The 23180-nt window shown below is 53.9% G+C and overlaps 3 protein-coding genes across 7 annotated transcripts; 2 read left to right on the plus strand and 1 right to left on the minus strand.

Moving 5' to 3' along the window:
- The first annotated feature begins 213 nt into the window (after positions 1-213).
- Positions 214-2897, plus strand: LOC115348856 (inactive serine/threonine-protein kinase PLK5-like). The gene is made up of 8 exons (XM_030032244.1): positions 214-432; positions 835-942; positions 1154-1270; positions 1358-1487; positions 1561-1648; positions 1720-1815; positions 1884-2082; positions 2163-2897. Exons 1-8 carry the CDS (start codon positions 283-285, stop codon positions 2436-2438), a joined length of 1164 nt encoding a protein of 387 aa, XP_029888104.1. The 5' UTR covers positions 214-282; the 3' UTR covers positions 2439-2897.
- THOP1 (thimet oligopeptidase 1) lies at positions 2384-12278 on the minus strand. Its single transcript, XM_030032221.2, has 13 exons — positions 11913-12278; positions 11114-11317; positions 9585-9733; positions 8983-9090; positions 8137-8239; positions 7820-7980; positions 7518-7653; positions 7054-7420; positions 6599-6800; positions 6305-6491; positions 5672-5800; positions 5223-5359; positions 2384-5088 (listed from the first exon to the last, which is right to left on the minus strand). The coding sequence occupies exons 1-13, from the start codon at positions 12265-12267 to the stop codon at positions 4930-4932; spliced, it is 2397 nt and encodes a 798-aa protein (XP_029888081.2). The 5' UTR covers positions 12268-12278; the 3' UTR covers positions 2384-4929.
- A 199-nt stretch (positions 12279-12477) lies between these two features.
- On the plus strand, positions 12478-23080 carry SGTA (small glutamine rich tetratricopeptide repeat co-chaperone alpha). Of its 5 annotated transcripts, none has more exons than XM_030032255.1 (12): positions 12478-12559; positions 13791-13941; positions 15120-15223; positions 15430-15514; positions 16155-16254; positions 17389-17493; positions 17668-17806; positions 18672-18734; positions 19168-19205; positions 20835-20924; positions 21172-21295; positions 21625-23080. In XM_030032255.1, exons 2-11 carry the CDS (start codon positions 13842-13844, stop codon positions 21284-21286), a joined length of 939 nt encoding a protein of 312 aa, XP_029888115.1. In that variant the 5' UTR covers positions 12478-12559; positions 13791-13841; the 3' UTR covers positions 21287-21295; positions 21625-23080. The 5 variants fall into 5 exon arrangements, with proteins under 5 accessions (XP_029888115.1, XP_029888120.1, XP_029888116.1 ...); XM_030032260.2 differs by lacking the exon at positions 12478-12559 and adding an exon at positions 12689-12795; XM_030032256.2 differs by lacking the exon at positions 12478-12559 and adding an exon at positions 13423-13500.
- Positions 23081-23180: the final 100 nt, after the last annotated feature.

Genomic DNA, 23180 nt, shown 5'->3' on the forward strand with positions numbered 1-23180 from the left:
TAGATGGGGACACCCCCCCCCCCCCCAGTCGGTCTCATCCTGATCCAAGACCCTCCCGGTAACCCTGGGATGCTGGGGGGGGGGGGGGGGCTTCGTCCCACTGGGGGTCCCTGCTTAGCGATCGGTAGATGCAGCGAGATCTGCTGCTGGGGGGGCTTGGGGTGTCAGGGGCTGGTAGAGGCAAGGGTGCTGGGTGCCTCCTCCTTGTACTCAGCACCCAGGGCCCCCCCCCCCGCCCCGGGCACCCCCAACCCGGAGCTGAAGGAGTTACGGTGCTGGGGTATGGGTGTCCCTTGGGGTGTCCCCACCGCAGGGCACAGCAGAGCGGGCAGGATGGTGGCCCGGGGGTGCGCAGGGGACGAGCTCCCCGGATGGTTCATCGAGGACGCGGGCAGCGGGATGCTCTACAAGCGGGGACGGCTCCTGGGAGAGGTAAACCCCCCCATCACCCCCACACCGGCCCCGGCCCTGCACCCCCAGACAGACCCTCACCCCAGCCAGCACCCCCTCCCTGCTGGGCACCCCGGCAGTGTCACACGCTCGCACCCCACGGGGCTGCAGGGGGTCCCCGAGGTGTCCCATCCCGAGGGGGACCCACCACGTCCCCTCTGGGGAAGGGGAAACTGAGGCAACTGGGAGATGCTGGGACCGAGCCAGAGCAGAGCAGGTGCCTGGGGCCAGTGCCAGCCACGTCCCCTGGGCTCCTTGGCCCTCAGTGAAGGGCACGTAGCCGGGCACCCCCACACCCGGGACCCCCTTCTGCCGCAGCCTCTCGCCCCTCGGCTGGCCCCGGGGTGCCGGGGGCTGCTCGCTCCTGCGGGATTATCTTCGCAGGGCACCTTCGGGCGCTGCTACCAGCTGACGGAGGTGGGCAGCGGCAGGGTCTACGCTGCAAAGGTCATCCCACGAGTCCGGCTCGCCACGGTGGGCATCGGGGAGAGGGTGAGTCTGGGGGACACACAGATAGTCCCCAGGGAGGTGGGGGTGATACCCACTCACGGAGACCCCCCAGAGCCCTGCCTTTGCCCCTTCTCCCTCCTTCCCGGGTCGCTGGATGGGTTCCCGTCCCCGTCTCCCCAAGGGTGCATGCCGTGGGTCCCCAGATCCAGAGGGTTCCCTGGGGGGGGGGGCTGCCGGGCTCGTGCCGATGCAGGTGGAGCGGGAGCAGGAGCTGCACGGCCGCCTGCGCCACCGGCACATCGTCCGCCTCCACGGGCACTTCGCCGACAGCAGCCACGTTTACCTGCTGCTGGAGTACTGCAGCCGGCGGGTGAGCGAGCACCGGCACCCCAAAACGGAGCATCCCCATGCGAGGGCTTTGCCAGGCCCCCGAGCTGGCAGCTCGCTCCGTCCCCAGTCCCTCGCCGACATCCTGCGGGCCCGGGGGAGGCTGACGGAGCCGGAGGTGCGGTACTACCTGCGGCAGATCATCTCGGGGCTGCGATACCTCCACGGACAGGGCATCATCCACCGGGACCTCAAGCTGAGTGCGTGGGGCAGAGCCGGGGCGGCGGGAGGGTGAACCGCACCGGTCCCGCTCGGGCTCATCTCTCTCCACAGGCAACTTCTTGGTGACTGAGAAGATGCAGGTGAAGATCGGGGACCTGGGGCTGGCACGGCGGGAGGCACCGGCTGGCCGGCGCTGGGGGTGAGCGGGGCCGCGGTGCTGCCGGGGGGGGGCTGCTGCCGGGCTGGGGCTCACCGTGCCCGTCTCCCCAGGGCGCTCTGCGGAACGCCCGGCTACCTGGCCCCGGAGGTGTTGGACCGCAAGGGACACGGGGTGCCCTCGGACGTCTGGGCCCTGGGCTGCGCCGTGTAAGCGGGGACCTGGAGGGCGGGTGGGGGGGTGCTCCCGGTCCCACTGAGCAGCCGGACCCCCCCAGGTACACGGCGCTGACAGGCAGCCCCCCGTTCGAGGCGGCTCACCGGCAGGAGCTGTACCGGCGCATCCGGGCGGCTCGGTACCCGCTGCCCCCCCACCTCTCGCCCCGCGCCCGGGCCCTCATCGCCGGCTTGCTGGCCCCCGAGCCCGCGGCACGGCCCAGCCTGCGCGACGTGCTGAACCATGGATTCTTCACCCAGGTGCGGGGCCGGCACGGGGGACACAGCCCACACGGACACGGCAGGGGGACGGGGGGGTGTCATTGCCTCTTGCTCCCCAGGGCTTCACGCCGGACAGGCTGCCGCCCCACGCCTGCCGCTCGGTGCCCGTCTTCATGGGACAGGACCCACTGTGCAGACTGCTGCGGGGGGCTGCCACGGCGCTGGTGAGGGGGTGGCCGTGCCGGGAGCGCCGGGACCCACCACCCTGCCATCCCGGAGGACAGCCGTCTTCCCCCTGCAAAGGAGAAGCTTCCTCGGCAGGACCTGAGCCATGCAAACATCCGCTTAGGAAAACCTTTATTAGCACTAGGAACCGTCTAAAATCCAGTCATTGAAACAAGCAGGATGGGACGTGACCATTACGAACGGCACACACACACCAGTTCGCCCTTAGAAAAGGTTAACAGAAAAAACCAAAACCCAACCAAACCCCAAAGGGACCTCTCTTCCCCACCAGCCTGGGACGGGATGGGGACGAGGAGCTGGGGGGGGAGAAGGTGCAGCTCCAAGGAGCCCGGTTCCCGGCATTGCTCCTGGGGATCACCCATGCATAGGGAACGGCAGCGCTTGGAGAGGCATCAGGTCCCCCCACTCTGCCTGGCCACAGCCTCCGGCAGCACCTCTCACCACACTGCCAGCAGCAGGGGTTACTGGAGGGAGGAACAGAGTTATTTGTGGCCTGGGAAGGAGGGAGGAAAGTGCGCGGTTTCCCTGTTGAGCTTCAGTTCTCTCCCTCGAGAGGAGAGGTCTGAAAGAAAATGCTGAAAGCTCAGTAAAACATGACACTTAAAACACCCACAGCATCAACTCGAGAGCGCCCGGCCCTGCACAGCCGGCACGTGGGACACAGACACTCGCCTATGCCTAAAACAGAGGGTGGGGACAAAGACAAGATGCTCAACGTGGCCCCAGCTAACACTAAGGAGCCACTTCGCTGCTTACGGACCTGTCCACATGTCAGCACAAGAGGGGACCAGCAAGGGAGGGTGTCACCAGTCTTCCCGTGTCACCAGGGGTGTCTGGGGGAGGGAGGTGACGGCAACGACTTTGTCTGCACTTGGGGCGAGCCTTCTTCCAACACCCTCATCAGCGGCTGCGGGGAAGGAAGCCAGAACCGCTCCGGTGATGCAGCCCAGACAAGAGGAGAAGCAAAGGGAACAGCCCAGTTGGGGAGGGAGCCACAGCGTGAGACCCTGGGGAGGGACGGCAGCTCCCACACGTAGCCCTGACGAGGGTGGTGGGTGCGAGCACGGCACCCCCTGTGTGCTCAAACCACAGAAGAACTGCAGGGACCAATCCTGCAGCCGTCAAACGGCGTCACACAAAGCACCTGAGGCTGGAGGTGGGCTGGGACACCAGAAAATGAGATCTGCCTTCAGTATCCTGACACCACAAAATCCCTCACACCGGTGGGAGCTCGCAGCTCCCCTCCGAGGTCCTCGGCTCCCCTCCGCTACCAAGGAAGCAGCCTACCTTCCACCTGCCCCACACCCTCGCTGCTAAAAACCTTTCCCAGCCTGCACGTGATTCCTACGTGAGCAAAACCTGAAATCGGCCTTTGCCCATGGGGTCAGTGCTCTCCTCCAGCAGCTCCAACGCACAGCCCTGCACGCATCAGCAGAGCTGTACTCCTGCCTGCTCGGGCACGGTGGCACCAGGAGGAACGGCACCACAGAGGCGAGCAGAGGGAGGCACACCATGCCACGCCACCCCACGCCATGCGGGCACCGGTTTTAGGGTTCTTGGGGACAGGGGAACAGCTGGGGGGGCAGGTGGCACAGCCCGGCTGCTCCCAAGGCTGGTCAAAGGGCTGGCTGCCATCCCCCAGCTCGGCGCCGCACCCAAAGCCCAGCCGCTCAAGGCCTGGCACAAAGCCCACTTGATATTTTTATCCCCGGCATCCGTGTTGTTTGAAGCTGTCCACTTGTTGTTGGTTTTGTTTTTTTTTTTTTTTTCCACAGCCCTCCCCTGTCCCACCCTGGCTTAGAGGTGACAGCAATAACAACACACCCTCTGCTGCTATGACCGGAGCCCAGAAGGCACTGGCTGCCATAAGATGGCCCTGGGCACAGCATCCCAGCAGTTCCGATACAGCCTGGGAGAAGGCACAACCTCCCGAGGACGCCTGGCAGTGCATGGGGGCCAGGCCACGCTCCCCAGATCCCCTGTTCTGGGAAGAGCTGTACCAGCCCTCTCTGCCCCCCTCCCAGGCCTGCTGCCCTGGCAGGAACGTCTGAGGGGCTCAGGGCAGGACGTTCCAGTAAATGCAATGGTTTTTAAGCTCTGGGATCTCCCCATCTTTATTCCACAGCTGCCAGCTGCCCAAAGATGGGAGAGCACGACTTCCAACGCTGCTTGTTTCGTGCTCTGAACAGTAAGTCTGCCCCAGGGCACAAAACAAGCCAAGCCCGGTGGGAAGTCTCATTTCTTAAAAAGAAGGGATTTTAAAACAATGATTCAAGTTTGGTAACTCCTCTCACCCTCCTCCCCAGCTATAAATGAGGCCAAAACTCACCCTTGTGCAGCAATCAGGTTCAAAGTTCAGCCAATTTGTGTGGGCTACCAAAAGCCCCAACCCCCTCGGAGAGGGTGACAAAGGCAATTCAACTCCCTCTGCAGAGCTGTCACCGCAGAGCCCTGGACCAGGGCTGAACCCAGCTCCTGAAGCCCTGGGTGAGCTCGGAGCAGGATCCTGGAGGAACAGCTCCAGGCAGGGGCTGGCCCAGGATGCGTTTGGCGACAGAAGTACCGGGTATTGCTTGGCCTGAGAGGACTGGTGCGTAGACAAAGGAGCTGGCTTTACTCAAAATGGGCTGGAGCAGTTTCTCAGCAGGCCGAAGGCAGCGAGTTGCTCTCCACCTTCAGTCCTTTGCTGGCCAGGAAGGCGTCCTGCTTGGGCTCGCGGCCCAGGAACTTCCTCAACATGTCGGAAGCATCCAGGGAACCGCCAGGATGCAGGATGCAATTCCTGTAATCCATGCCCACCTGCGAGGAGAGAGACGGCGGTATGTGTAGGACACTCACCCTCTCACTGACGCTGCCATCTCCTACCACCTCTGGCAGGGGAGGCAGCCCCTGCCACACGCCGAGAGCCTGGCAGTGCTGGACGTCCTCCCTACCTTACAGTTCATAATCCCCTCCTGCTTGAAGCGCGTGTGGAACATATCCATGGAGTACACTTCGCTCCAGAGGTAGCCGTAATACTGGGCATCGTAGCCTCCGGCCAAGTGGCCAAACGTAGCGGGCATGTTTGTACCTTTGCCGCAAAGGAAGGGAAGGGGCGTTAACGGGAAAGGCTGCTGGAACTGCTCACAGCACGGAAAAACCCCTCCATGCTGTAAATGTGTCAGAGTAGGCACTGGGTCAGCTTGTTCACCATCCCAGGGGAAACAGGGAAGAACTTTCCAGTTATTTTTGTATGGTTTCAGCCCTGCTTTTCCTGGAGCCAGCAGAAACTGTCCCCATTGAGCCAGCATGAAGCCCCAGCCCTGAAAAGAACCTGCTGAGCCAAGCTTGCAGGCCAGGCCCAGAGAGACAGCGAGAGCGGGACCCCCAAGCCCCTGGGTACCTGGGGTAGCAGGCACGCCCAGCACCTCTTCACACAGCCGGGCAAACACCTCCACGGGGTCGGCCTTCGTCTGGGTGTGCAGTGCCTGGTCCACCTTGGCCAGGACGATCTGACGCAAGTTGAAGAGCCCTGTTCCCAGAAGGAGGAGGCAAACTGAGCTCCCGCCTGCAGGCAGGAGCGTCTCCAAGGCCGGGACGCAGCAGGGCAGGCTCCCACAGTTCTCCCCACACCCAATTTCTGACCCACTTCCCCAGACCAATCCAGCTGAGCAGCACCCACTCAGGCCTAAGCCGCATCCCCTGCCTGTGGATAAATCCCTGCCTCCCCCTGGCACCTCTTCTCACTGTGCCACCAACCAGCCTGCTGCACGTCTTGCCACGCCACCCTCGCTCTTCCCAGATGAACGGCAGGCAGATGTGGTTCCTTCTCCCCAATCCCCTCGGTCCCCACAGCACCACAGGGAGCAAGGCAAAGCCCTTCCTCTACCTCGCCAGGTCACTAAGGGTCCCCTTCCCCTCCCCACACACAGGGGACACCACGGCGAGGCTCTGCCCTCGCTGGGGACAGCACTCAGGCCCTCGCTCCCGTCCTGCCCCTCCTCACTGGCTCTTACGTCCCTCCACAGGGACCCACCTGTGTTTGCCTGCCGGGATTTAATGAGCTTCTCCAGCAGCTCATCAGGGATGGGGCTTCCAGTTTTGTAGTGCCTGGACATGCGCAGCAGCGGCTCCTTCTCCCACACCCAGTTCTCCAGCATCTGCGATGGTGCCTCGACAAAGTCCCGCTCCACGTGTGTCCCACTGAACATGGCAAACTCCGCCTAGGAGACACGGCAAGCTCAGAGTGGGGTGTCATTCAACCCTACAGGGGAGCACGGCAGGGAAAAGGTTAACAAACCAACCTTTTGCCAGCCCAGCAAGGCCTCACCTGAGAGCACAGCTGGTGCATGACATGCCCAAATTCATGGAAGTAGGTCTCTACTTCATCATGCTGCAGCAGGGAAGGTGCATCCGGCGTGGGCTTGGTGAAATTGGCCACCATGGCAGCCACTGAGATCTGCCGGCTGGAGTCCGGCAAGAGGCAGCCCGGCTGCAGGCCAAAGCAGGCTGCGTGCCCGTACTTCCCTTCCCTAGGTCAGGAAGAGGAGACTGTTACACGGATCCTCCCCCACAGCCAGCCACGAGCCACTGCAGTCCTGCTCAGAGCAGAAGCCCCCGGTGACCCCCTGCTTCTGGGACGGTCCTGCCCGAGTACACACCGCTCCCTCCGCACAGCCACGCGCCTGGGAGCAGGACGGCCTCTCCTCTTTCCCAGGCGCATGGCAGGCTCTAGTCCTGCTGCCCTAGCCCTCCTCCCGCGCTTCGCCTTGCCCAAGGCCTCACCGCGGGTACAGGTCCAGGTAGAATTTGCCGATGGTCTCCCCGGAGGAGGTGTCCTTCACCGTGTAGAGCTGGACATCCTCATGCCAGACTGGAGCCTTCTCTTCCAGATGGAAGGTGAGCCCCAGCAGCTCCTGGTAAATGGCCAGCAGGCCTGCAGTGACCACCTGCATGGGGAAGTACTCCTTCAGCAGATTCTGGTCCACGCTGTACTTGGTCTCCTCCACCTGGTTCATGTAATAGCGCATGTCCCAGGCATTGATGCGGTTGTCAAACTCCAGGCCACGCTTCTCGCATTCTTTCTTTTTCAGGTCCAGGATCACAGCCCGTTCCTTCTCCCCGAGGGGTTTCAGCTTCTGGGCCAGCTCATCTAGGAAAACAAAGGCAGGCAGGGTTAGTGCCCGGGGCTGAGAGCAGCACACCCGGCCCAGCACATGCCCCTGCCCCTCCACAGCCAAGTGCCACACCCAGGAACGTAGCCACTGTCTTGCTGCTTTTAGCCATGTTCATCTCCAGCACAAAGTCCGCATGTGTGTTGAAGCCCAGCAGACTGGCTTTCTGAGCCCGCAAGTCCACCAGCTCCTTGAGGATCAAGCAATTCTCCTGCAAGGTAGAGTCAGACAAAGAGTGAAGTGGGATAAGCAGGCAAGAAAGGAAGGATGACCCCCAGAGTGGAAAGAAACACAAATCTCAGACAAGACCCCTTCAGTGTCTGGACCTGACCTGGCATCCCGCCTGGCCCTGCTGGCAAGCAGCAAGGCCCACCTACCTCTTTGCACCTGGAGTTGAACATTTCCTCCACCTTCCTCCTCGTTTCAGGCACGTAGCACTTCTTCAGGAGAGGGAAGTAGTGCGGGTATTTCAAGGTGACTTTCAGCTTGCCATCCTCTGTCTTCTCCAGGGAGTTCAGGAAGTCCTCAGGGAGCCCCCCTGAGAAAAGAGCAGACAGGACCGATGGAGAGCCCAGGCCTCTCCAGAAATACCAGCTCTGGGACTGAGCACAGGAATAGGGTCTTGCTCCCTGGCCAGAGGAATCCAGGCACTCAGGGCCACACCAGCTGAGAAATACACCTGAGCGCTCCATACCTAGTTCCTCCTTCGAGAAGGGCAAGTAGGTGGTGTCTTCGTTGAGGTTCTTGTTGAAGTCTATGCAAAGGACACTCAGCTTTTTCTTAATAGCTTTGATTTTCTTTAAAATACAGATGAAGAGAGAAAAATCAGTCCAAAGGGAGAAGTCAAACAGCACCGTTGCCCGTCTCCAGCCAGCAGCCTGCCTGCCGAATTGCCCAGCAGTCTGCACTTGGCTTTTATTCAAACGCAACGCTGCAGAATTAACTGCATGCAGGCGCTGAGCTCTCAGCCTCGAACAGGCTTCCTTTGATCACACCTGGTAGGAAAGCAGCCACCTCAGCAAGGTCCCAGCCACCTTCTGCCAGCTCGGGAGCTGCAGGTGTTTAAGCAACAACCTCCTCTACCCCTATTTCATTTCACCTTCTCTTCTATTTTTAACCCAGCTTCCAGCTCCTTCACTGAGCCACTGGCCCAGGATATGAGAGGGAGACCCTGAGCAGCTCAGTACCCCTCAGTCCACTCACCCCGACCCCAGCTCCAGGGGGGCACCTTCCCTAACTGCCCCTTTGCATGTGGGGACTGGGTGCTACTTCCACTCCTGACCCACACAGCACAATCTGGAATTTCAGCTTCTCAGGAGCCCCTCTACTCCCAGTGTCGATCCCACTTTGTAAATGTCACCCCCTTCAATGGAAAGGAAAAAGAGGAGCACGGAGACGTCAGCCAGTGCACCCAAAGTCACAGGAATTGGGGGCAAGAATCAAGAGTCCGAGCCTCAGTCCTCTGCTCTAACGCTACACTGTCCCGTTAGTCCCACAAAGCTTACTCTATGTGTGCTTACTTTAACCTCTGTTATCTCACCTCCTGCGTTTCCTCAGGGAGATGGAGACCGTTTCTTTTACCCAATTTGATCAGCCTCTCTAGATATCTCTTTGCTTCAGGCTTCAGTGAAGCGCTCTCTGCTTTCTCCTGTAAAACAAAACCCATGAGCACAGGGAACTGCAGGATCAGGTGTTGCAGGAAGTCGGTTCCTGGGAGGAGTTGTGGGTTATTGTAATACCAGTGACCCAGAAGTAGATGGAAATACCCCACAAGAAGGCTTTGGTTTGGTGTATTAGTTCTTACCTGATTGCTTTAAACATCTCGCCTTTATGCTGTATTACAGCACTTTTCAGGGCACTACCCAGCCCCTTCCCCAGGTGAGGCAGGCTGGGTTTACTAATGCCATTTTACCAAAGGGGTAATCGAGGCCCTGGGAGGGGGCAGAGCCCTCAAACCCCAACTCCCAGTTCTCACTAACAGCTGGACCATTCTGCCACGATCACACAGTGATTCAGTTCCAGACCTGACTCGACATCATTCACTTCTAAGTTCTGGGACAAGGGAAAAAGATTTGTAATTCCAGGAGTTTTCAGTGCCCTGCTCAGGTGTATCACTAACAGAGCATCCTCCCAAGCACACACCTGGAGCCAGACAATCCTCTGGTACACATCCTGCCTCATACTCATCTCCACGTCAAACTCCGAGAGCTTCTTGTCAGCCTCGGTGCTCGCCGCACGGATGTCTTTGCACGGAGAGACATGCTGGGGGAAGTCCAGCATGTTCCGTCGAACTGGAAAGACATAAGAGGGATTACGGCGAAGGCAATGGCTTCATGTCCAGAACTGCTTGTGAGTGGGAGTGTACACAGAGAGCCTGTGTTAATCAGGAGCCAGTTTGACAGCCCTGGAGCCTGACCTGCCTGCCCACACAAAGGAAGAGCAAGGCAAGCTGCTGCCGTCAGACAAACCCAGAGCTGTCCTCTCTGAGCAGCGCTCAGTCACCCACAGTGCCTGTTCACCCCTTCCTCGCTGACAAGCACATCTGTCCACTGATTTCTCACTATAATCCATCATTCTCAACAAAGTGAGATCCCAATGCCTTTGCCCCAGCTATAGCTGGTATCAACAGTTTCAAGAATCACAGCAATTCTATGCTGTCAGACACACGGGCAGCATCATTGCGTGATTCCTTTCCTTAGAGGACCAGGCTAAAAGTGGCACACCTTTACTGCAGGCGCTCCCCAAAAGTCACCGCGTCCCAGGTGTGCTCTGTCCAGATGCATTTCCACTTTAAAAGTGAAAACAGGGAGAACATTCCCTGCCACCATCTCTGCAAAACCTCAAATAATACAACTCCAGCGGGAAGGCGCTGCCCTCCAGGCATGAGAACTCTCCACCCAGCAGAAGGTGAGCAGGCAGCTACTCTCTGTTGCCCAGGGAAAGTGCTGACAGTTCTGCTGAAGTTAACATTACCCCTGCTTAGTAAGGGCTTTTCCTCTTATTTTAGGAAAAATAAATCAGAGAGAAGAAAGAAGCTTGCAGGCTGGTTTCTGCTTCATACAGACGTGACACCTCGCAACACCGGTGGTCAGGACAGCTAACAGACGCCATGAGGCAGAAGGAGGGCTGCGTGACTTTGGCACTCTACTGCTGTAAGTAATGAGCCAGAGATATATCGAAGCCTGCACCATTTGTCAGCACGACGCCGTCATGTCACATTACTTTACACATAATCCCTAAAACGATAGCAGTATTTAAACAAGGCACATGGAGAGACATTTATCCGCTGCCTTAGGGAAAAAGTTAGAAAAGAGCTGAAGACTTCTTAGATCATCCAAACCACTTCTGCCAATGCACAATTTGTTTCCACTAATGCACCTTGACACATAAAAGCAGGAGACAACCTTGAAAACCTGGCTACTCCTCCCGCAGACCATCCTGCTGCCAAAGCACCATCCTCGCGTTAGACTCGCTCTTCCGTTCCAAATATAATCTATTCTTTGTATTTATATCTAGCTATATAAACATCAACTGGAAAAAACCCCAACATACTGCTGAGGAAGCCAAGAGAAGAAAAAAGATGACAGTACAGAGCAAAAAAACCACCAAAAAAGTCTTAGTAACAACATGTTGATCTCCAGAAAGCCAGAACTCCCTCTCGGTGTACGTACCCGTATATTCCACTTCCACATCTGCCAGTGCCTTGAGAGTGTTTTCATAGGACACCTCACCCTGCTCCTGGGCGCCCACCCGGTCATACACAAGCTTGGTCCTCTCCGTGAGCTCTGCAGCCATGTTTTCTATCTGTTCGGCAGTCAGGTCCCATCTTAGCTGATTTGCCAATAGCCTGGGGGACTGGCTATCCACAACGTTACCTGGGGAACGTGGGGAGGAAACCCTCTGTGAGATACAGTCTTACACAGCCTGGAAAGAAAATTCAGCTGCATAGCTAAAGCTCGATAAAAGCACTTAAAGGAGAGGCCCAGCAAACAAACCACGCTGACAGGCAACCGGGCTCCCAAGGCACCAGGGCGCTGGCGGCAATCAGCAGCCGGATTACTTTCCGGGCACTGTTTACCCTCTCAGTCATGACAAGCCTTTCACAGAAACCTGACTCCCTCCCCGCTCACTCCCTTGGCAAGTGCCTCTGCCCACGGGAGGAGGGGGCGGCTGTCACAGCCCGGGGGAAAAAAGGCTGTCCCCTACCCGGGGCAGGAGCTGTGGGGCAGAGAGGTGACAGCGGGGGGCAGCAGGACACCACGGCTGCCCTTGCGGGGGGGGGGCTGCCCCCGGCTCCCTCCTCCTTCCCCCACCCCTCTCTCCTCCACCTCCCCCTTCCCAAGCCGCTCCAGGCCAGCCCCTCGCCCTTGCCCTCATTTTCTCCCTCCCCCTCCGTGTGCTCCCACCCCGCCCCAGCCCCCTCGCTGCCCCCCAGGCTCCCCCGCCCACCCCTCCGCCGCCACCCGGTACCTGTGGGGGGGGGCCATGCCGGGGTTACCGGGAGTCCCCGCTCTGCTGACGAGGCCGGGACAAGATCGCGCCGGCCCCACGCACAGAGCATGTGCCCCAGCCATAGAGACGGGCTAGAGAGAGCGGCCGCGCCGAGGGATTCTGGGAGAGTGGAGGACTGGGCCGCTCTCCCCTTCCCTTTCACCCCATCCGGGACGCGGGGAGCGGCCCATCCGCTCGCACACGGTAAAACCCCATCCCTGCCCCGGCCCCTCAGCCTCGGCGGCTGCGGGAGGAACCCACGGACCCGGGAACGGGAGCGGAGCCCCTCCGGGAGCAGCACGCCGGACCGGGTCTCCCGCCCGCCCGTTCCCATGGCAACGCCCCCTCTCGATGGTTAAAAACTAGGGAGGAGCGACAGCCGCGCTTCCGCCCTCCAACCCCGCCCCCGAGCGGCGCAGACTGCGCATGCGTTGAGGACTCCGCGCCTGCGTTGTCACCGCCTCCACCGCCCCGCCCCGGCCATATAAGGGAGGGGCGGGGGCGGGTGGTGCCTGTCGGTAGCGCAGGCGCGCCCTGGGGGGGCTAGTGCGCAGGCGCGGTGGGCGGAGCGTAGCGCATGCGCAGTGCTGAGCCCGCCCCGGCTGAGGAGAGGGTCGGGGCGCCCGGTGAGCGGGGCGGGAGGGGCGGCTGGGTCGGTCCCGGGCCCGGTCCGGTGCGGGCCCGCTTCCCCACCGGGAGCCGTCTGCTTCTGGCCCTGGTGGCGATAACGGCCGGGCTGGGGGTCGCGGTGGGGCCTGACGCTTCTCTCGCCCAGGGTCCGGTGTGGGCCGGGCCCGGGGCTGTGGCGGGATGTCTGCAGGCTGCGGGCCCCTTCTCCTGTCCGGGAGGGAGAACCCAGCCGGTGATTCCGTCTTCTCCTCACGGAGTGGGGTTGCCCTGCCGGGAGTGGGGCGGTGGCTTGGGGTCTGCAGCGGCCCTCAGGCCTGCCTCCCTCCTGCCTGCCTGGGGGTACTGGTGGGGGCTTGGGGCAGGGGCCCGGGGGTACAGGAGAGGAGAGGTGCTTCCCTCCTCTCTGCCGGAGCGGGGAGGTGGTCTGTGGGCTCTCTGGCCTCACTTGTCGCTGGGGCCGGGAGCCCGGCACAGGCAGACATGGCAGCATCTGCCTGGGACCGGTGGGATCTCTGGTGTATTGCATTGGGTTGGGGCTGGCTTAGCTCTGCTGGGCTCTCTTTCACAGAGTTTGCATTTAAACAATTTCTCTGTTAAATCAGCCTGAATGGTTTTCTGTCCTACAAAGCCAGTTAAGCGTTCTGGAGAGGCAGAGCACTTCAGTGCAGCTTACAGGACTTGCAGCATCAGCATCTCTGGGAAGCCCCAGCCTTGGGGTGTGCTTATGGGGGTTGCTTTGCTGTGGGTCCTCACTCTTCTTTACCATCAGTAGGCTGGCAAGCAGCGCAGAGGATTGGCAGCCCTGAACCCCAGCTCTGCTAACACTGGCAAATTGCTTCAGCCCTTGTTTTTGTTTCAGAATCAAATTATGCTCTGGAAGCAGAAGACTCTGGTTTCTTAGTGATGAAGTCCTCTGTGCTCCGTTTGTCTAGTCCTGGTCAGTCAGAGACATTTGGTAGCCTAAGTGCCTGCAACACCTTTGATGTATTTCCCTTGGCAGGAGCCTTGTGGGGCAGGACTGTGCTGTGCAGCTCACGCTCAAGAGGGTGAATTGAGGCCCAGAGAATTTATGTAAAGGGGGTTGTGGTTGCAGCAGAGAGTTTAATGAAGGCTCTGGAGGCCTTGGCTGGTCCTGAACAACTCCCTTATCCTCCATGTTTGTACTGGGGGAGGGCAGCAGAAAAGCTCTTGGACTTCTTGTCCATCATATAACTTTTCTCTCTACAGATTTTTTTAGAGTTACAAGAAGTTGAAACAAACCGCTCACAGCCTCCCAGAATGGCAGACCAGAAGCGCCTTGCCTACTCCATCATCCAGTTTCTACATGACCAGCTACAGAATGGGGGTCTGTCTCCAGATGCTCAGGAGAGTTTGGAAGGTTGGTGGTTGTATGCACTTCCCTGTTCATGCGTCTAGGTCTGTCAGCCCAACACTTGGTGAAATTTGGACGCTGTTACTCTCCTGCTTCTTTCTTGACTGGGCTGTTCCTGACATCAAACCTTGCTCAAGATTTGAAATCAGTTTGTCTTCTTGGGGAGCTATGCAGGGCATTAGGGATGCTGATTTCTCATTATCTCTTTCAAAAGCAGATTAGCTTGAGGAAGGGATATACCTGGGATCAAAAGCCTCTCTGACCCTGGGTTTGAGACAAGTTTTATCTTAAATGAGGTGGAGTCAGAAGGCTTGTAGTGTAAAATGAGAACTTTGCTGTTGTATGGGAGTGTTTTATGCTTGTAGAGTGCCCTTCCTGTTGTGCTATCAAAATGCTTTTCCACAGCATGCCCTGGAGTATTTATACAGGCTTTTTCAGAGGGCTTCACTGGTAACAAGAGCACGCTGCTGTTAAAAGATCTACTTAAGCAGCTTATGGTTTAGTCTTTGGCTTGTACGTTTGTCCCACTGAAAGAGAGCACAGGCACGTCTGCAGAGTGGTGGGTACATTCCTGGGCAAGGCAGGAATGGAGAGAGAGCGGGAGGAGGGTGTTGGCTGGAAGGAGGGGTTTATTCCTGGTGCTTTTGGACTGTAAAATGTGGCATGAGAGTTCTGTAAAACTGAGTTCTCTTGTGTCACTGGGGTTCCTCTCTGTGCTGGGAACAGCTTCCTGACCTGGTGCCTGATGAGGGAGAAGGTGGTTGGTTGGTGCCCATGCACCTCTGTGTGGCCACAGTGCTTCACAGAGCAGCCACCCTCTAGCAAGTGAAACATGCAGATCTCTCCCTGCTCTGTGCCACCCATAGCTGTGGGAAGGCTAGTAAAGCCCCAGTTTGGTTAACTTCTACTCCCAGCACCTGATCTGGGGTCACCTGAGGGGATGGGAGTTGTGACTGACTCAATCCAGAAGCTTGATCTCCAGAACTAAGGTTTGCCCAGTTCTGAGGTTTTGGCAAAATTCAAGGATATGGTCCAAATATCAAGTCTGGTGTGTGGAATTGCATGGTTCAGGGTGGTGGGTTTTTTCCTGGTATGTTCAACAGTAAAAAATTCAGGTGCTATGGGAGGAGGCTAAGTATATAGATGGGGTGGGGAAAGCTAATTACCTGATTCTTCCTGTCCAGTGGCCATCCAGTGCCTGGAGACAGCATTTGGGGTCTCAATGGAAGACCAAGGCCTAGCTGTGTCCCAGAGTCTTCCTGAAATATTTGAAGCTGCTGCAGGAAAGGTGAGCGAGTGCCCTAAAATATGTGCTGAATCTCCATTTAACCAGCCAAAGCAATGAGCTCTGCTTGATATCTGTGGTGATGCTGCCCCCTTGGAGGCGTGTGGGAGTGAAATGTTTTGGGCTTGACGAGCCAGCGCTTGTGAAGGGGGAGGTGTGGTACATCTCAGTGGGAGTCCTTATCACAGCGTTCTCCCTTTCCTTGTAAGGAGCCTGAACACATCAGAACAAATTCGGAGCCCATCACCCCCTCTGAAGATGACATAGCTGAAGCTGAAAGACTCAAGACTGAAGGTAACCTCCTCTGGAGCTGGTGTATAATGAGGTTTAGATGGTAATGGGGAGGGAGGCTTAATTCTGGGGAATGCTTGGAATGGGGAAAAAAGCAAATGGGATCAACCCTTCCATTTCTGCTTGTTTCTCTGCTTGTGCTCCAGGAGCGTGTGTAGGTTGGCATAATTTAGCTGCCACAGAGCCTAGACAGACAGCTGGGTCAGCATTTTCTTTTGCATCCTAAGAAGCCTGTGCTGTGTAGAACAGGGCATCTTTCCTGTTGAGCTCTCCTCTGTGTGTTGCCTTTTCTCTGCCATGCAAGAGAGCATGATTAGTGCTGAAGTACAATGGAGAGCTTTCTCTGAGCCAACACACTGCAGTGCTTTTCAGGATGCAGTGCTGCGTTGGGGAGGCCTCAGGTGCACCTGAGGTGGGAGGGGAGCTGGTGGGATCAGGCAACCTGGAATTGCCAAGATGCAGGTCCCCTACCTTGCTGCCGAACATGCCTCACGCTTGCAAGCAGTTTGCTTGACCAGCAAAAGCTGCAAACGGTTGGTTGCTCTCTTGTTCTGTTTTCTTAAGTAGAACGTAGATCCAGGCCTGTTGCTTTTGTTTGTCCCCTTTTTTCATTTGTTAATGAGCCTTTCTGCTATCTTTTTAGGAAATGAACAGATGAAGGCAGAAAATTTTGAAGCTGCTGTGTCTTTCTATGGAAAAGCAATTGAATTAAATCCATCCAATGCTGTGTATTTCTGCAACAGGTACTGATTATCTTTCTCCACCCTTGTACACCTGTGTTTGTTCTTACCACTTAGGTCTAAGACTCTTGAATGATCAAAATCCCTTTTTTGTGATTTTGTAGACTGCTTGTTCTGTTGCTTGCTCTTTGTGTGGTTTTTTTTTTTTAAGCTCATAGTGACACACTTCCCTGTGCCTCCTTGCCAGCTCTGTGCCCTGGCATCTCTAGATAGGATGTGGGTGTGGAAACAAACTCTACTGGGCATTTGAGGAGATATAAGGATGCCAAGAAATACTGTCTGCTTTCATGCAGTTAACTCTTAAGTGGCATAGAGACCCCAGGTTTGAGAGGCTGTGTTAATAATAAAAACAAAGGAGTTAAATGAGACAAGTTGAAGGCTTGTTATTGAGAATTATATAAGTTGATGTGTGTGCAAAATTGGGTATGCAAGCGAATTTCCTATTTTTCAGTTCTAAGCAAAAGTGTCTCAAAGTTGGTGGAAAGACAATTGTTAAATAAAACAGATTTTGAATCAGGATTTGGTTTAGTAATGTGCTTATCGTGGGTACATACGTACAGCTGGCTACATGTATAACTTGTCTGTGCACGTGCTAATGACATGGTGAGGTATTTCTTGGGGCAAGGAACTCCAGCTGGTGCTTTAGCTAAGTTTTGCTTTAGCTGCATGAGGGTCAGTCCCATGAGGTTTTGGGCACGTGCCCCTCAATAAGAGTTGTGAGGCTGAGGCTTAAATGAGCATGCTATGGCTTCAAAACCAGTTTTCCCTCTTATGTGGAGTGTGTGGGGAAATGGATGAAATGGTCATTATGACTAAAAAATCAAGGCATAAGGGAAGCTGAGAGAGATTGTCTGAGCCAGCAAGTGTGATACTTGCATGCCTCCCTGGAGCCCAGGCTCCTCTTGGAAAGTCCGAAAGGAGAAGTAAGAACCTAGATTTATTTGCAGTAGGAGCAGAATGTGGAGCTGGGTGTTTGGATAGCAGCCTGCTTACCTAGATATGGCCTGGATTTATGTCAAGTTTACACTTGACTTTGCCTTGTACAACAGGAGACCACAGGGAGGGAACAGGGGTGACCTTGATCAGCATTTTCAAGCTGATAAGTCTTTTCTGCACATCTTTCTTCATTCCCTCCAGAGCTGCTGCATACAGTAAACTAGGAAATTATGCTGGAGCAGTGAGAGACTGTGAAAGAGCTATAGGCATTGATCCAAACTACAGCAAAGCTTATGGCAGAATGGGGTAAGTAAGAGCAGGGTTTTTGTGCCAGAATTTCAATCTCAAAACACCTAGTGGCAGTGATGCTATCAGTGGTGTTCTGCCCTGGAATGCTGTGCAAAAATACCTAGTGTTTCACCTCTGTGGGGGGTGGAGGAAGACTGCAACTCTAACTTTATTTTATTTCCACTTTAATAGCTTGGCCCTCTCCAGTTTAAACAAACACACAGAAGCTGTTGTTTACTACAAAAAAGCCCTGGAGCTGGATCCAGACAATGACACATACAAATCAAACCTTAAAATAGCTGAACAGAAAATGAAGGAGACTCCTAGTCCAGTAAGTTCTGAAACTAATGCTTGTTATATGTGGGTAAGATTAGAAGGAGGCTTCTTCACTGTAAGCGCTAACAGGTGCTGTCTGGCAGAGCCCTGATGACCTGGGTTGTGTTTAGAATGCAAATCTTGTATGCAGACAGAGGGGAGATAGTTAATGAGTCCTGCTGTGAACATTTCCACTAAAATCCAGAGAGGGTAACTTCTCTTCACTGCCTGAGCACAGTAACCTTGGGCTTATTTGAAAGAGCTGGAAAATGAGACTGATTAGAAGGGAGTGTTTTGAAACAGCAATTTTGCCTTAAGCACCTTTCTTAATTAAAGTTGCTACTCCTAAAATCCAGCTTTTTTTTTTTTTTTTCTAGTGACCTGTTAGCAATACCAAAAGAGCACTTTGGGTGGCTTTTTTTCTTACAAAGGTTATTTTCTTAAGAAACCTGGAGCCAGAAAGCTGGTGACTGCACTGCTGACCTGCTCTGTGCAGGACCATGTTAATTTATCATTTTGAAGGGGATTTTAATTTTCTAAAGACTTTTCCAGTGCAAAGGTGACCAAGTGGATGTGTTTAATTTGGCAATTGTAATGGGTTACAGCTGTATATCGCTACTGTGGCTCAGCTGGTGAGAGTGGTGATCAGTAAGTCATGTAATGCAGACATCTGCCCTTTGACTCCCTTGGTGAGCCTAATCCCCCGAGGCTGTCTGTGACTTGGAGCTTTACAGGAAGGGTATGGGCAGAGCATCTTCCCTTTGTTGTGGTTTAAGGGCTGGATTCTGATAACACTGAGAGTAAAGCATTAATGTTCATTGTAATGTGCATCAGGAAGTGAGAGGATGCATCATCTGCGTGCGGTTTCTTTATTCTTACAGACTGGAGGTCCAGGAGGATTTGATTTAGCTGGCTTGCTGAACAACCCTGGCTTCATGAGTATGGTAAATTTGGACACAGATCATAGCCAGGCTGTATAGTCTGCGCCTTGGTCTGTTCAGGATGAAATGTATCAGTACATTGCGTGGGGAGCTCCTGTGTCTCTTAGCAGATTTGTTTTCATTTCATTTCTTCGTTTCAGTGTTGCTGTGTGGAAACTGTGCTTGTATTTCATTAAGGTCAAGTGAAGACCCAGTGACTTATTCACAGGCTTCTCCTTGCGATATGGTGGATGTGGAAAGGGTGCCTGTTCTGCATTACCAGCCTTGTCTTGCGTGTTGCACTGTTCTTCTCTTAGCTATTTTTGTCCTATTGATCTGTTTCAAAAGTATTTTTGCCTTCACGTTGTTTGTAGTTGAATGGCACACAACATCTGCATATCTACCCAGTCATTTCTGATTAAATAGGGTGTCATTTTTTTCTCCCCTCTTTAAATAGGCATCTAACCTAATGAACAATCCACAAGTACAACAGCTGTAAGTTTGATCCCATCTTGTATTTCCTCTTTGAATCGCTCATTTGAGGCTCTGTGTGTGTTTGGCATTTGCAGTAAGTCTGAACTAGTGGGAGCAGGAGGGTGCTTGGGCCAGAAGTATGGAGGGCAGCCTTTAAACCAGTCCAGTTGCCTGAGCTAGCATGTATTTTGAGTACTCTGGACTGTGCTGAAGAGGGATCTTGGTATAAACGTTTGCAGAAGGGAGGCAGGATAGATCGTGGTGCTGGAATTGGGTTTGGGAAGCTTGGAGTCAGTTTGGCTCTGCACAGTGTTTATGTGATCTGGAGACAGGATTTCACAGCTCCATCTCGGTTAGAATGAGAATATTTCCATTCTTTGTGCTACAGGGTTATGAGTATCAATTCCAAAAGTTTGTGAGATGCTTAGATAATATAGTCATAAAATTAATAAGGCATGTACATCTCTGTTGTGGTTTAACCCCAGCCAGCAACTAGGCACCAAGCAGCTGCTCGCTCACTTCCCCCCTGACTTGTGGGATGGGGGAGAGAATCGGGGGGAAAAAAGTAAAACTCCTGGGTTGAGATAAAGGCAGTTTAACAGGATGGGAAGGAATAAAATAATAATGAAGATAATAATAGAATTGGAGTATACAAAACAAGTGATGCACAATGCAGTTGCTCACAACTTGCTGACTGATGCCCAGTTAGTTCCTGAGTGGCAATCTGCCCCCCACCCCCACCCCAGGCCAACTCCGCCTGGTTTATATACTGGGCATGATGTCACATGGTATGGAATATCCCTTTTGGCCAGTTTGGGTCAGCTGCCCTGGCTGTGTCCCCTCCAAACTTCTTGTGCCCCTCCAGCCTTCTTGCTGGCTGGGCATGAGAAGCTGAAAAACCCTTGACTTGGTATAAACACTACTTAGCAACAATTGAAAACATCAGTGTATTATCAACATTATTCTCCTACTAAATCCAAAACATAACACTATACCAGCTACCAGAAATAAAATTAACTCTATCCCAGCCAAAACCAGGACACTCTCCTGACCATTCTTCTAGAGCACAGGTAGGCAGTGAGTTAGAGACCTTCTGGAGCTCATCCTTTGATTACCATGTGAGATAATTTGGCTAAAGGGCTGAATGTCAGCTCCTACTTCCATTTGCTTCTGCCTGCTCTTTCCGCTGCTGTTGCCAGCTGAGGTTCTGTGCCAGATGCAGCCTGAGGACTTCCAGAGGAAAGGGCTATGTAGACCCAGTGTGTTCTGGGCTGTTCACCGTGAGGGAATCAGTGTTGAGGCTGTCCTATCAGTAGATCTTGTTTCACGCAAAGCAAGCAAATAGCTTGTGTGAGGAAGGGCAGTGTTTTAATTAAACATAACACAGGGCTTGCACACAAAAGGGGGAATCTCTGGGAATAAAGTAACTGACGCTATTATAAATATTTCTACATATTGTGCAGTTTAAATGTTATAGTTATTCTTCTGTAGTTAATGAACAAAAAGTTGTTGCAGAAGATTCCCTGGCAGATAACTCCATGATCTGTGTGGGAAAGTGCTCCCATTACACTGATGTTCCCTTCCTAGTGTAAACCAAACAATTTCTCTGTTGTTTTTTCCTGCTCTGAGCAATGACTCTTATTTCCACAGCATGTCCGGGATGATTTCTGGTGGCCACAACGCCATGGGAGCAGCAGGCACCAGCCCCTCCACAAATGATCTTGCCAGCCTCATACAAGCGTGAGTAGAGAGCTGGGTGTTTCCCATTGCCTTGGTTAGTAAATGGATTTGGGGTTTTTCTGACCAGAAGTGGAACCTTAATTTAACAGTTGAGAAAGGCTTAAATGTTGGGTGAAGTGCTGCCTCTTTTGGTGATGTGAACTACTTGCTAGAGTTTTGACAATTGGCTGTCAAGAATTCCCTAGCACCAGACTGTGTTAGAGTGTGTGTGAGTACACTAATAGGACTGTTGCTTGTTCTCCTTCAGGGGCCAGCAGTTTGCTCAGCAGATGCAGCAGCAGAATCCTGAACTAATAGAGCAGCTACGAAGCCAGATTAGGAGTCGAACTCCAAGTGCCAGTAACGAAGATCAGCAGGAATGAGCACTCCAGGTGAGGCTGTAGCTGAGAATGCTAAATTAAGGCACAAGACAAATATTGCAGCCAAATACTTAAATTCCCACTCAGCTGGCCACAGTACAGCAGCAATTTGGTGTGTCTCCCCTCTGTACAGACTGGGTTCTCTGCATCAGTACTGCTAGTACTGTGCCTCAGATGCAAGGCTTAGCCCTGAGGAGTAGTGAATAGGAGCTTGCCTCACACATGGTGTGACTGACAAATGAGTTTCAGAGTTTCATTATCTAGTGTTCATGGTGGTTAAAGGGACACTTTATTTTCTTAAAGATTGAATTTGCAAATGTCTTGTCTTCCTGTCTCTGCAGCGCAGTCCGTGGGAACTATGTTCTTTGCTTTAAAAACTGGAAGCCATGTGTGTGTTGCCATTTCTTGAGTTGGAAGTGTCCAAGAGGGGGAAAAAAAAATAATGGAAAAACAAAATACTTTATATGACCTGCATGTTAAAGACAGATTCACGCTTTCTTTCCCTAGTCTTCGTCCCTGCTCCTCCCCCTCAGCCTTTCCGTTAGTCTTTTTTTTCTTCTGGAAGATCCAGCAAGCTGAACACAAACCAGCATCAACAGTCTTTCTAAAGAAACTCAGAAAATTAACTACACTATTACATTTCTATGTTATTTGCTACATGGGAATTTTTTAACCCGTTTTTGAAGAACGATGCACTCTTCACTACAGGACGTCTTCACTTTCCTGCCCACGTGCCACTTCAAAGAAGTGTTCAAGTCCTACCTAACCCCCGTCCTGCTGCGTTTAATCTTCCTGCCAGTTACGAGATGGTAGTGTTTGAACACTGTGGAGATCATGGGATCTTCTTGCCTCCAGGAACAGGGTTTCTGTTGATTAGATTGACTGCGTTTCTCATTCAGGTCTGTAGCAACATTGCCACTGTTGTTAATACACAGGAGTTTGGTGCTCACCTCTCAAAGGTTAGTGTAAATGTGTTGGGGGGGGGGGGGGGTTGGGACTGGCCAGGAAGAACGTGCCCATGTGCAACTGCTCCTTTAGTGAGTGTTTCCTGGTACGCTTCTTGGGGATCTTTCCCAGTCCTGACAAAATTTGTCTAGTGTTTAGTAATTATGGCTATGTTGTTGGAATGATCCAATCTGTGAACTAGTCAGGTGGACAGTAAGAAAGATATGATGTTTTTGGTGTTTTAAAAGGTTTTTTTCTTCTGCTTTTTTAATCTGTCTTTTATGCATGTAAGTAATCAGCCTGGTTGACTGTGCTAATGGTAGGAATAGAGGGCGCCTGAGTAGGGAGCAGAAGGAATAAAAATGCTGCTTGGATAGTCAGAAATCAAGTGTTTGCTGGTTCAACGTGGGGGATCGGTGAGGAGCCGTTATGCCTCGGCATGTAGTGTGTGAGATGAGGGAAAAGCTCTGTAGCCAACTCGAGTGACCCGCAGCTTTCAGCCCCTCTAGAGTTACCTGTGTCCTTCCTTGGGTGAACAGAAGGCTCTGGCCAGCTCCCCTAGAAGTTGCTAGTTGAGGCCAGAGGCTCTTATATCGACCTCAGAATTGTTTTTAAAGTAGTTATTCAATTGTGGGGGGGGAAGGCGTGTTCATGGCCTGACTGCTGGGCAAAAAGCATCTGGTCTGAGGGTGGGTAGGTGTGAGATGGAAAACGCCCTTTCAGGAGACCCGGTGGTGTGAGTGAGCAGGTATAATTGAAGATTAATATCAAGAAAAAAAAATGATTTGTAAATGCTCCATAAAGTAATATGTGGTTAATGTAACTTGTGAAGAATAAAATATTTGGACACTTTCTTTGTTATCCCTCTTGCCCAGGTGACTGAAGAAAGACCTGTGTGCCTGGGGCTGGTTTGGGCGTGCGTTGGGCTGCGGTGCCCATTTCCAGCACTGCT

This window comes from Aquila chrysaetos, chromosome 12 (assembly GCF_900496995.4).
Source record: "Aquila chrysaetos chrysaetos chromosome 12, bAquChr1.4, whole genome shotgun sequence".
Lineage (NCBI taxonomy): Eukaryota > Metazoa > Chordata > Aves > Accipitriformes > Accipitridae > Aquila > Aquila chrysaetos.

Bases quoted from the DNA above. Each gene is read 5' to 3' on its own strand.
- THOP1 (XM_030032221.2), bottom strand. From the start codon at position 12,267: ATGGGAACGGGCGGGCGGGAGACCCGGTCCGGCGTGCTGCTCCCGGAG. The intron at 11,318-11,912 runs GTACCGGGTGGC...CACGTTCCCCAG, and splicing joins GGCATGGCCCCCCCCCACAG to GTAACGTTGTGGATAGCCAG. The intron at 9,091-9,584 runs GTGTGTGCTTGG...TTTGTTTTACAG, and splicing joins AGAGGATTGTCTGGCTCCAG to GAGAAAGCAGAGAGCGCTTC.
- SGTA (XM_030032255.1), top strand. From the start codon at position 13,842: ATGGCAGACCAGAAGCGCCTTGCCTACTCCATCATCCAGTTTCTACAT. The intron at 15,224-15,429 runs GTGAGCGAGTGC...TTTCCTTGTAAG, and splicing joins TTGAAGCTGCTGCAGGAAAG to GAGCCTGAACACATCAGAAC. The intron at 17,807-18,671 runs GTAAGTTCTGAA...TTATTCTTACAG, and splicing joins TGAAGGAGACTCCTAGTCCA to ACTGGAGGTCCAGGAGGATT.
- LOC115348856 (XM_030032244.1), top strand. From the start codon at position 283: ATGGGTGTCCCTTGGGGTGTCCCCACCGCAGGGCACAGCAGAGCGGGC. The intron at 943-1,153 runs GTGAGTCTGGGG...GTGCCGATGCAG, and splicing joins CGGTGGGCATCGGGGAGAGG to GTGGAGCGGGAGCAGGAGCT. The intron at 1,271-1,357 runs GTGAGCGAGCAC...CTCCGTCCCCAG, and splicing joins TGGAGTACTGCAGCCGGCGG to TCCCTCGCCGACATCCTGCG.